An 11952-nucleotide genomic window follows, 5' to 3' on the forward strand; every position below is an offset into this window, starting at 1 on the left:
TTACTCTGCTGAAATGAAGGCTGCTCCAAGACTTCCAGAACACCAAGCAGAACATTACAAAACTCAAATATAATTGGAGAATGTTTAGCAAAATAAGTAAAAATACAGCACAACATAATATTAACTTTGTGACTTAAGTCAACATGTCCCCTCAGAGAGTGAACATGTCCCCATTTCTATTTGAATTTGACAAAGTGCTGTAAAGAATAAATTTTAATGGGGGGAGACTTGATAGACTGGGAGACCATTGGGCCTCTTTTCCTGTAGCCAGTTAAGAGATGACCAAGATTTTATATGAGGGTAAGGGCAGAATGAGTAGATCTGAGGGAAGTAAGATTGATGTTACCTGAGAGTAAATCAAAAGAAATTTAAAGCTATTGATTGGCTATAATGGGATCAAGAAAAGAGAGTCAGAGATATATTTGATCTTTTTAAGTGAAAGACAAATAAGATTTAAATAATTTATGAACTTTTAAAGAACCATTTAAATGTTACCTATTATTATCATTACTAATTTTTGTCAAGAGTTTGGGGGTTTGGGGCAGCTAAGTGGCGCAGTGGATAGAGCACCAGCCCTAAAGTCCTGAGTTCAAATCTGGTCTCAAACACGTAACATTTCCTGTGTGACCCTGGACAAGCCACTTAACCCAAATTGCTTAAAAAAAAAAAAAAAATCAGGGGTTTAATTAAGAACCTGACGATCTAAGATGCATAATCTGCCTATGTGAGTTCTTAGATCTGTTCTATGTTGACTGTTGAAATTAGTCCCCACTGTGGAAAATGTAAGGTCAGTTTTGATTGTAAATTCTGTTTGTTCACCTGAGTAAGTCATAAAGTCATTCCTGACTATTCCTGACAGGTTTTAAATTAAATAATTACCTAACCAAATTTAGAGTCTCTTAATTGGAGTGTCAGAAAATGATTGCTGAAAGTAGAAGAGAGGATGGAGGTTCAAACCTTCTATCCTGCCTAATCTCTCTGAGATTCACTTTCCTTATCGGTATCCATTGTTGTTGATTCTATTTCTACCACATCTCACATCATACCCCAGGGCATGAATTGCAATCTAGATATAGATAGATGGTTACAGATCTAGAGTGTGAAGGAGCTGTTGATATCTGCTAGTTCCCATTTGGTAAAGGTAAATAAATGGGTTTCTAAGAAGTTTCATTGATTTTCCTGTGGTCACTAAAATAGTAAATGGCAAAACTAGGATATGAACCTGAAGGTAGCCCTTTTCCCATTACACTCTAATGACTGCATGGAGAAGGAATAGTGAAACAGGAAAATCAGGAGGCAAACAGATCAGAAAGAGAGACACAGAGGGGGGAGGGGAGAAGGAAAAAGGAAGAAAGAAACTGAGACTGTGAGAGAGTGGATATGCGTGTTAATTATCTGTGATAATTGTTAAGATTATCTGTGATAATGTGAAGTAGCCCTTGGAGGACAATTAGAATGAAGCTCATCAGAGCTAGTATGAGATTATTGATAGTCTTGAAGAAAACAGTTTGAATAACAGTAGGGTTAAAAGCCATATTTCTAGAGAATCAGAAGTAACTGGGTGGTCTCAAAATGGAAACTTTTTAGTGGAGATGGTCCTTTCTAAGAATTATCAGTGAAAAGGGAAGGGGCACCTGAGCAAGCAGAGTCAAGGTATGCTTTTTGTTTTTGAAGACATTGTAGATAAGTGGGCAAATGAGGAAGGGGAAATGTAAAGGGCTGAAACTCTTAAAAGGTGTGCTTGAATTAGACAACTGAGCACTAGCTGACTCAATCTTTTGATGTATACAGATAATTGTAGGAGGGATTAGAGGGTGGAGTGAGACAAGCCAGACTCACTTTGCTGCAGCATTAGGAGAAGGGAGGTTGGTGGAGAGCTTGTGGCAATTTTGTCCATCTCCTTCACTTTTCCCCCTAAAGACCAAGGACTTTTGCTTATCCTGACTCTAACTGATCCTGAGGTATACAGGGAGCTAGCCCGGAATTTACAGGGAAAGTTGAAGAGGAGAGAGATTGAAGAGGCCACTTCCAATAGTTAGAAACTTTTTTTTGTTGTTGTTGTTGTTGTCTGCTCATTTTCCTAGCCTGTTACTTGGCTTTTAACTCTTTATTAAAGTAGGGCTCTGTTTCCAGGGTGAAGGGGGCCCTGCTACAAGCTTTGGAGATTTCGTGCAGCTCTTTTCAGAGATCCTTTTAGGGACCTGACAAAAAGCCCTCATTTCTGCTCTGAACCTGTTAGGGGTGTCCCTGCCCACTTTAGCTGTAAGATCTAATATCCTAAATTAATATAGAGTCCTTTTTGCTGTCATAGGGGCCAGGGCTGTGTTGACCAGCCTGTACCCAAGACTCCCACCCCAGTGCCACAGACTTTTTCTGCTGATTATCTAAGTTGTCCTTGGCTGGAAAATGATCTACTTTGTTTTGGGAGTATTTTTTTTTCCCCTGAGGCTGGGGTTAAGTGACTTGCCCAGGGTCACTCAGCTAGCAAGTGTTAAGTGTCTGAGACCAGATTTGAACTCTGGTCCTCCTGAATTCAAGGCTGGTGCTCTATCCACTGCGCCACCTAGCTGCCCTTGGGGATATTCTAATACTCTAAAATTTGTGTAGTCATTATTTAGGGGAATTTGGAGAGGTATGGGGGGGCAGATTGGGCGAGTGCCACCATTTTGTCTCTTGTCTGGAAGGGACCACTTCCAGGGCAGTACAAGTAGAGGGTTTGACATTGACCAAAAGGACCCTTGTTTTTTCTGTGTGACTAAAGCAAGTGAAGATGTAGAGGAGTTTTTGGATTCTGGAACCGGAGTAAGGTAGCTTATTATTGATCTCCATTTTCTTGGTTAAGTAGGAAGTAGGAACATCTCTTGAAGATGTCTTTGAGATCTTAAAAGATTTTAAAATTACTGCTGAGGGAAAGCAAGGAATGACGATGAATTTTCTAGATGTTCATTATGCAGTAACAATATTGGCTGCAACAGTCCTAAAAGAAAGTCATTGTAACCTCTAAAGGCCAAGAATCCTGACAAGAGTAAGAGTGAGATCCATGACTCATCTCTGATAGCCCAAGATTCTGTTGCCTGGGAAGGAAGGTAGTTGATAGAGAAGATTGGTAAGGGCAGAGAGCATGCCAGGGGGGCTGTGCTCAAACTGGAGACTTTGGCCGATGGCACAGCCACCACCCGTCTTAGGTGACTAGGACAAAAGGCGAAGAGGAGGACCACGTCATCTGCTGCTGTTCAGCCTATCCTGCTGAAATTTCATTCCTGCTCCACCTCATTACCTTTTAAGTCTTATTAATGCTTTTTGTTCTTATATCACAGTAATTTCTGAGACAAGCCCTTTTCTCCCTAATAATGAAAAACAGTTCAATGACTTCATCTGACAATGTATGCAACATTCTACCTTTTTAGTCCTCAGACTCTTCTAAGGTTTTTTCCCCCCATTATAAGTTCATTGGGTCATTTTTGATGTTTTTAGTGACATTTTCACTTATGTAGTTGCAGTCATTTTTTTTTTTATTCTCTGGATTCTGCTTATGTAGCTCTGAACAAGTTTGTATACTTCCATGTTTGTTTGAATTTATCATTCATTTTGTATAGAACAATAATGTTATATTAAATTCACATATCTTGAATGGTGATTTTTTTTTTGCATTAAAGTGGAAACATTGAATATAATATTAACTACGGACTTATAGAAAAAATAGCCCTTTTTTTTTGCCTTGGTTGTAACCTCCCTGTTAATATGTCACCAACCTCCTTGTAGAAGATTCGCACATTTGTAGTAACTTAAGAAGGAAGTTTGTTCATTTGGAGGCCAGGCCACTCTGCTAAGTATTAGGGGAGATGTGGAGATAAATAAGATCTGGTCACCAGCCTCCCACAGCTTATCCAGTACTGTGTACACAGGCTAGACTGTGATGCACATGGGGTAGTGGGAAAAGCACCAGATTTGGAATTCTAAGACTTGGATATGAATTCTTATTCTGCTGTTTTCTGATGCTATCCTGCCATAGCTAATGGATCCTCTTGTTTGTGAGATAAAGCCTTTGGGCGAGGTCCGAATTCCCTGAGAGCTCTGAGACCTCTGAGGCCTTTTCTAGCCATTAGAGCCCTGGTAGTTTTATGCTTTGTTTCCCAAATTCTCTGCATGGCCCAGTTCAGTTGTTTTTTTGTGACCCCATTTGGGGTTTTCTTAGCAGAGGTAGTGGAGAGGTTTGTCATTTTTTTCTCCAGCTCATTTTACACATGAGGAAACTGAGGCAGATAGGGTTAAGTGATTTGTCTAGGATCTCATAGCTAGTAAGTGTCTGAGGCAGGATTTGAAGGGAGCAACGTGAGTCTTCCTGACTGCAGGCTCATACCCTGCACTGTGGCGCCCCCTGGCGGTCCAATCTAGCAGAGAATAGCTATTTAGCCTGATGCCCTCACGGTAGCTTTCTTGTGTGGATAATATTTAACACTGAAATATAAGGAACATTGCATATGATGTTGTTAAGGACAGGAATTGAACTTATGAATTCATTAGTGTGGGGAGCTTCAGGATGAGGAAATTCCCTGTATTAATGCAGCTTGGCAGGTTTGCTGTGAGTTAACAGTCTGGAGAGAATTAGTGCAGAGGACCCACAGATGTTAAACAGCCGGGACCTGTTGGAGGCCGGGCTTGGCCCTGGGAGCGCCCACTGTACCCAGTTGCTTCTAAGATAGGTTTCAGTTTTAAGGGTCGTTCTTAACTGAAACTCAGGTTAATGATTGTATCCTGAGCTGATTGTACATTTCTAACCATTTGTTTAGTTATTGGTCACATTTTCCTTGCTCTCTTTTTCTTTTGTAACAGTTAACAAGATGTTTAAGAAGTCATAACATTTTGATAGCTACTCCCTTATGAGCCTAACGATTATTTGTAAATATATTTGTCTTCACAAAAAACTTAAATAACAAAAAAGATACACTGTAAACTTTAAATAAGAGCTGATTATAATAATGTATGAACCATTAAATAATGTTAAGGTTATGGAGATTATATATAGTGCTAACCTTTTACCAAAAATACAATTTATAAATAATTTGTTTTTACTTCTGCCCCCTTCATATACTTTTTTTTTTATACCATTCACTCCTTTCTTTTCTCCCACCCTTATCCTAAATTTCTGATTCTGATAGTATTGACCTCAAGTGTTCAAGTTTTTTTCAACCTTCCCTATGTTAGACCATTTAACTTTAACAGAGTTCTGCTTTTCCTATTGTTTTTTGTTTTATAAGCCAGTGTTACTGTTTTATTTATCTGATAATATCCATGAATCCAATAATCCATGTAGTATTTATCTGATAATATCCATGAATCCAATAATCCATATGTGCTTAAAATTTTAGAAGGAAAAAATATTGAAACCAGAGTTATAGTGACCTTTAAATTTACATATTATTAAAATGAGAAGGATCTCATTGGCTGATATTTTTATCTAAGAAAGAAAAGATTGATTTTTTTTTTTTAGGTTATATATAGGAGGTGATATAATTATGAAATTAAGCAGTGGTTCTGACTTGGTGACATGGTACTTTGTTTATTGTATGAGGCACTGGAAATGAATTTAATAGTACCATATATTGATTTCACTGCTTTCTTTGGAAATAGTTAGGAACGGGTATAATTATTTTATAGGTCAGAGAATTGAGCCATCATTTTCCTGCAGCTTATTTAAACTTAGGCTGTGGGTGGCACAGAGCCAGGGTTTCATTTTTCAAGCTTGTACTTAATCCTTTCCTGCATCTCCTACTAGGACAAGATTGGTAGAAGCCATGTTGAAAGACTATTAACCTTAGAGGTACATTTTTTCAGGAGTTAAGAGATAAAGAAAGTAAACATTGAGAACATAAAGGTTAAATTGAATTAAGAGGATTAGGTGATTGAGGCACAAGGAAAGTTAATTAATGTTCAAATTTTGGATTTTGTCTTTCCTGTAGCAAGCAGTTAGCAATACTGGCTGACCTAGTGAAAGATTTGCCCTTGGAGTTTGACTTCCTCTTTTCACACTCTCAAGCAGAAGTAATCTCTGGAAAACAAGAAGGTATTAGAGCTGAATGTATACTTGATTTTTCACTTAAATGGCTGCATTATCAAATATTTCACAGTATCTGATTTGCATTTCATAAATAATTTTTGTCGTTCTATATGTACATAATTTTTCTTGATTCTGTTATATCTCATGCTGTCCATGGTGATATGAATCTGTGTTGACATTTTATTTCAGATATTATTATTATAGGGCAGGAATTTGGCTTATTTTAATCTGGTGTTAAAACCCATGTGCTTGAGGGTATTTTGTACATAAAGAGGATCATTCTAGCTAATGATAAATTTGGAATCAGCTTGTGGCTTCAGAAACAATAATTGATTTCTAGATCAAATGGCAAAGTGGATAATTAGATCAAACTAGGAGAAAATGTCAACACAGAAAGTACTTATTTACTGTGCTTTCCTCTGATTCTATACTTGCTTTTCGATGGTTGGTCTTTTTTTCTTTTGATGCCTTCCCCTTCATCAGGAGTTCTGAACCTTTTAATTTTTTTTGTCATAGCCCTTTGGCAGGCTGGCAAAGCCCTATGAACCCCAGCTCAGAATAATTTCCTTTTAAATTAAAGGAAATATTAAATAATAGTGAAAATAAAAATGTAACCTTTGGTGTTAAATTTATAGACCAAAGTTTCCATCAAATTGCTTTTCTGTTAGAAAAGAGGAGTAAATTTCATGGAATTTATATCACATAGTTGCCATTGTATGGTGTCAGGGTTTTTCATCTTTTCCCATGAAATCTGTAAATTATTGACATCTGATTGTATATAGAAAGAATGTTTTCTTGACGGAAAATGTAACTTATGGCAAATCTCTTGTCTCAGTAGAGAATGTTTTGGTGGAGATTTCAGGGGGATGTTGGGTGTAAGGTGGAGAGATTCAAGTGAAAGATTTTTGTTTCTCACTCAGGTGTTTATGCATGGATTGGGATCAACTTTGTTTTAGGAAGATTTGACCATGAAGATGGTAAGTATTGTCTTGTGCTTCATTTAGTGTAGGCCTTTGAGAAGTGGTCAGGGAGGATTTAAGTGATGACCTCTAGTTGGGGGGAATGAAGCTTTATTGATGATTATTAAATCTCCATTGGCATCTGTCTGGTCCACTCTGAGCATATTCTATACTTATATCTGGAGTTTGCTTCCTGGTTCTTGTTTTATTTTTACATTGATTACATTGTTATGTTGATTTTTTCCCCTTTTCTAATGACTTCTTAAATTGCTTTTTTTTCTTTCAGATACAGAAGCCCTGGGTCCCCAGGAATCGGTAGCTGGACGTAGGAGGACAGTAGGGATACTAGATATGGGAGGAGCTTCTCTCCAAATTGCCTATGAGGTTCCTACCTCTCCTACTTTCCTTCCTCCAGACCAGGTACATGTCTCCTATGAGGGAACTTAAAATTCTGGGTGTTCCAGTGTTTGGGTAGTTTATACAGATGGAGGTAGCTAGGTAGCACAGTAGATGAGGTGCTGAAACTTACAGTTAGGAAGACCTGGGTTCAGATCTGCTTCAAACACTTAAGCTATGTGACTATGGACAAGTTTCCTTATCTATAAAATGGAGATAACATTAACCCCTTACTCCAAAGATATTGTGAGGACCAAATAAGATAATATTTGTAAAGTGCTTTGTAAACTTTAAAGCTTTGTATAAATACTGCTCTTAATAATATCAGGTCCTCAAATCTCCCTTGAGTTATTAGATTTTTGTTTTGAGGGGAAGCATTGGACACATTGACAAGAAATGCAAAGTGTACCAGATGGTGTGAAATTCTAGAAAATGAATGGGGAGAAACCTGTGTTCCATAAGCAAGAGTATGTGTCTTTTCCGAATACTTAGAGATAGATAACAAGATGGCAACAGAGGACTAAAGGGTCCTTTGAAGGACGTGTGACTTGGAGGTTTGTGCAGCTGTGCTATGGAACGTCGGCTGCACATTACTAAACTTTGGTTCTGGTGCCATAAAACAGAGCTTAATCCAACTCTAGTTCCTGTTCTTGGCTTGGGATCACAAAGGAATTCCCCTAAAAGAGATTTTAAAGAGAGCTTATTATAAAGGCCTTGTGGTGGGTGGTCTCTAGGACTTAGAGTGTAAATAAGAAGAACATTTGAATGAAAAAGACCCCTGGGTTTAAAGTATATTCATAGTCTTGAAGTCAGACATTTTGGCCCATGTTGACCTTGCCTAGAAATTAATCAGTGTTCTAACTTAGCTGTTTCCTTTCTTACTGAATAACAGGAAGAAGCTGCCAAAGTTCTGCTAGCTGAATTCAATTTGGGCTGTGATGCACAGCATACAGAGCATGTCTACAGGGTGTATGTTACCACTTTTCTGGGCTTTGGGGGCAACTTTGCTCGACAACGCTATGAAGATATGGTGCTGAATGAAACCTTTACCAAAAATAGGTAATATTGTATTGGGGTTTGCGCTTTGAACTCGGTCCTGGGTGGTCCAAAGATATTATTCTGCTAATACTGACCCAGTATCTTGTACTTAACAGGTCTTTAATAAAGGTCCAATGAGCCCTTTGTCATTTGATTTGCTGCATCTATTTTAATGACCATCTTTGTCCATAGAGGGAACAGGCATCTCTCAGTATTTCTCTGCTTGAATCAGGGTTTCTATAGGAAGGATTTTAGGACTCTTAGGGAAGTGCTTATTATGAATTGAACTTTGTTTAGTCATTTGTTTTTAAAATATAGTAAATACAGAGAGAGGGAGGCAGCTTGGTAGAATAGAAAGTACACTGAGCAGACCCATTCACAAGATGGGTGGAGGCTGCACTCTGCTCCTTATTAGTTGTGTGACCTTGGAAGAGTCACAGAGCCTTAATTTCTTTAGTTGCAAACTGAAGATAGTGATATTAGCCTTCTTTATCTTATAGGGTTGTGAGAATCAAATGATATAAACTCCATAAGTGTTATGTACCATAAAGCACCACATAAATGTGAGCTGCTATTGTCACTACTACAGTCTGCTTCACAGAAAAACAGTCAAGAGATGTCTGTTAACTCCATTGTGTTTCTTGGAGTAGGACAGAACTGGTAATATTGTGTCTCCTGTTACTATGACAGGTTGTTGGGCCAACAGACGGGTCTGTCCCCAGAAACTCCCTTCCTGGATCCTTGCCTACCTGTAGGACTGGAAGACGTGGTGGAGAGGAGCAGTGGGGTTCTGCATATCCGAGGCAGAGGGGATTGGCTCGCGTGTGGGGAAATGCTGCAGCCGCTGCTCTCTCGGGCCAATGCCAGCCAGGCCTCTCTGAACGGTGTCTACCAGTCCCCAATCGACTTCAGCAACAGCGAGTTCTATGGCTTCTCAGAATTCTTTTACTGCACGGAAGATGTATTGCGCATTGGTGGTCGCTATCATGGCCCAACCTTTGCCAAGGCTGCTCAGGTACCTGATTGAAGTTTATTTGCATCTTCTGTGTATCCCATTTATGGAGACTCCTGGCTGTTAACCTCCTATCCTTGAACCCCAGTTTCTACTTGGGGAAATTTATCTCCAGTAAGTCTTCCCAGACTACTTTCCATCTTTCCACTGGACATAGTCTCTCCTATCTCAGAACTCTCCTTGTATTTTTTTTTATACATCTCTTAAATATTTAACGTCTCCAATGATGGACAGAGGTAGCTACACCCAGAGAAGAAACACTGGGAAGTGAATGTAAATTGTTAGCACATATCTGTCTGCCCAGGTTGCATCTACCTTCGGATTCTAATGTTTATTGTGCAACAAGAAAATGATATTCACACACATGTATTGTACCTAGACTATATTGTAACACATGTAAAATGTATGGTATTGCCTGTCGTCGGGGGGAGGGAATAGAAGGAGGGGGGGTAATTTGGAAAAATGAATACAAGGGATAATATTATAAAATATATATATATATATAATAAAAAAATATTAATGGGAAAAAAAATTTTTAACATCTCTAAATTTATTAGTTATTTGTATACATGTCTTATCTTTTGTGATAGAAGAAAAAAAAATTTAGAATGAGGAATATGCCTCCTGTATCTTTAATGTAGAGTTGCTTTCATTTCAGAAATAATGACAATAAAAATTCACAACTCAGGAGAAATAAGCTGAGGCATTATGCTTACAGGTTTTGCAAATGAGGAAACAATATCGATATAAAATTGTGCATCAAATGGCATCATTTCTACATTCTTAAAGGAAAAACTAAAGTGCAAAAAGATCTGGCTAATAATACAATAATTGTAGGAGACTTACCTCTTTTCCCTACTTAGAAACATGGGGAAAATAGCTGTACTTTGTATGTGTATAATACCTTTTGTGAAGGCAGCTCATGATGTCGTGGATAGAGTGCCTAGAGTCAAGAAGACTTGATTTCAAATCTGCCTCTTAGACATTTACTAGCTGTGTGATTCTGGGCAAGTTACCCAACCTCTGCCTGCCTCAGTTTACTCAACTATCAAAGGGAGACAATACAGTTCTTATTTTATAGGGTTGTTGCGAGCATCAAGTGAGATAATACTTGTTAGCACAACACAGTGGTACTATATAAATGTTTATTTCCTTCTTCTCCTTTTCCTTCTATTCCCCTCTAGCTATTTGTTTCTGGGCTTAATAGATACAGTATATGTGATACATTCACTTGACATTGTAAGGTTTACAAAGCTTTTTCTTTCCTATCAAGTCTTTGAGGTGAAGTTAAGAAGTTGGCCTACTTGGCCTGAGCCCTTTGCAAGGAAGAGGCAGGTCTGGCCTTCCAGTCCAGCCCTCCTCATTCTAAATCCTGCACTTTCTCCACTTCATTGTGCTGCATCTTTTTTTTCCCGTCAGTAGAATAAATAAATACAAATGGGATAAATTCAATCCTCCTTTGGAATTTTTCCTTCCCGGTTTGTGTCATACATCCTTTTTGTGTTTTCACCCCAGGACTACTGCGGCATGGCCTGGCCAGTACTAACTCAGAGATTCAAGAATGGCCTCTTCTCATCACATGCAGACCAACACCGACTTAAGTAAGGAATCTCCTTGAGTGTCCCTGTGTGCAAGGGAGGAGGGTTAATGCTAGGAAATGGGGTTTGGTTGTCTTGGAGGATGTGAAGGGCTATTATAGTGAGCTAGGAGACTCAGGGGGAGTTCTGAACTCATCCAAAGGAATCCCGTACTAGTGAGAGAGAAGCTAAGATGAAAACCTTGGTGGTGGTGGTGGTGGTAGGGGAGTGTGCAGTGGGAAAGCCATAAATAGGTTTTTTTTAAATTTTTTAAAATTAATTTTATAATTATAACATTTTTTGACAGTACATATGCATAGGTAATTTTTTACAACATTATCTCTTGTACTCCCTTCTGTTCCGAATTTTCCCCTCCTTCCTTCCACCCCCCCCCCCATGGCAGGCATTCCCATACATATTAAATATGTTATAGTATATCTTAGGTACAATATATATGTGCAGAACCGAATTTTGTTGTTGTTGTTGTTGTTGTTGCAAAGGAAGAATTGGATTCGGAAGGTGGAAAGCCATAAATAGGAGGTTCTACTCAGAGTTAGGAAAGCTAAGAAAGTCAGCGGAAGGCACCTTTCTCTGGCATTGGGTTCAGATGGGGGAATATGAAAAATAGATTTGTTCTCTTTGCAGATATCAGTGTTTTAAATCAGCCTGGATGTATCAAGTCCTCCATGAAGGATTCCACTTCCCATATGATTACCCAAACCTGCAAACTGCCCAGTTGGTGTATGACCGGGAGGTGCAGTGGACACTTGGAGCCATTTTGTATAAGACACGTTTCCTTCCCCTCAGGTAGAGCTGGACACTTTTACTGGGGTTTAAGTTGTGCTGAGCTTCCCGAGGTTGGGGTCATCTCTGCTCAGCTTTAGGCCAAAGGGAGTTGTTAAAGATCGGGCC

At 38.8% G+C, this 11952-nt stretch overlaps 1 protein-coding gene across 1 annotated transcript in view; it reads left to right on the forward strand.

Annotated features, from left to right (window-relative positions):
- ENTPD7 (ectonucleoside triphosphate diphosphohydrolase 7) overlaps window positions 1-11952 on the forward strand; it is a 33842-nt gene that overhangs the window by 19149 nt on the left and 2741 nt on the right. Inside the window, exons 5-11 of the mRNA XM_074296044.1 lie at window positions 5961-6064; window positions 6979-7035; window positions 7304-7437; window positions 8306-8472; window positions 9142-9466; window positions 10979-11064; window positions 11686-11847. Of these exons, the coding sequence (XP_074152145.1) occupies window positions 5961-6064; window positions 6979-7035; window positions 7304-7437; window positions 8306-8472; window positions 9142-9466; window positions 10979-11064; window positions 11686-11847 (1035 nt within the window). The remainder of the gene's footprint in view (window positions 1-5960; window positions 6065-6978; window positions 7036-7303; window positions 7438-8305; window positions 8473-9141; window positions 9467-10978; window positions 11065-11685; window positions 11848-11952) is intronic.

Source organism: Sminthopsis crassicaudata, chromosome 2, assembly GCF_048593235.1.
Source record: "Sminthopsis crassicaudata isolate SCR6 chromosome 2, ASM4859323v1, whole genome shotgun sequence".
NCBI classification, from domain to species: Eukaryota; Metazoa; Chordata; class Mammalia; order Dasyuromorphia; family Dasyuridae; genus Sminthopsis; species Sminthopsis crassicaudata.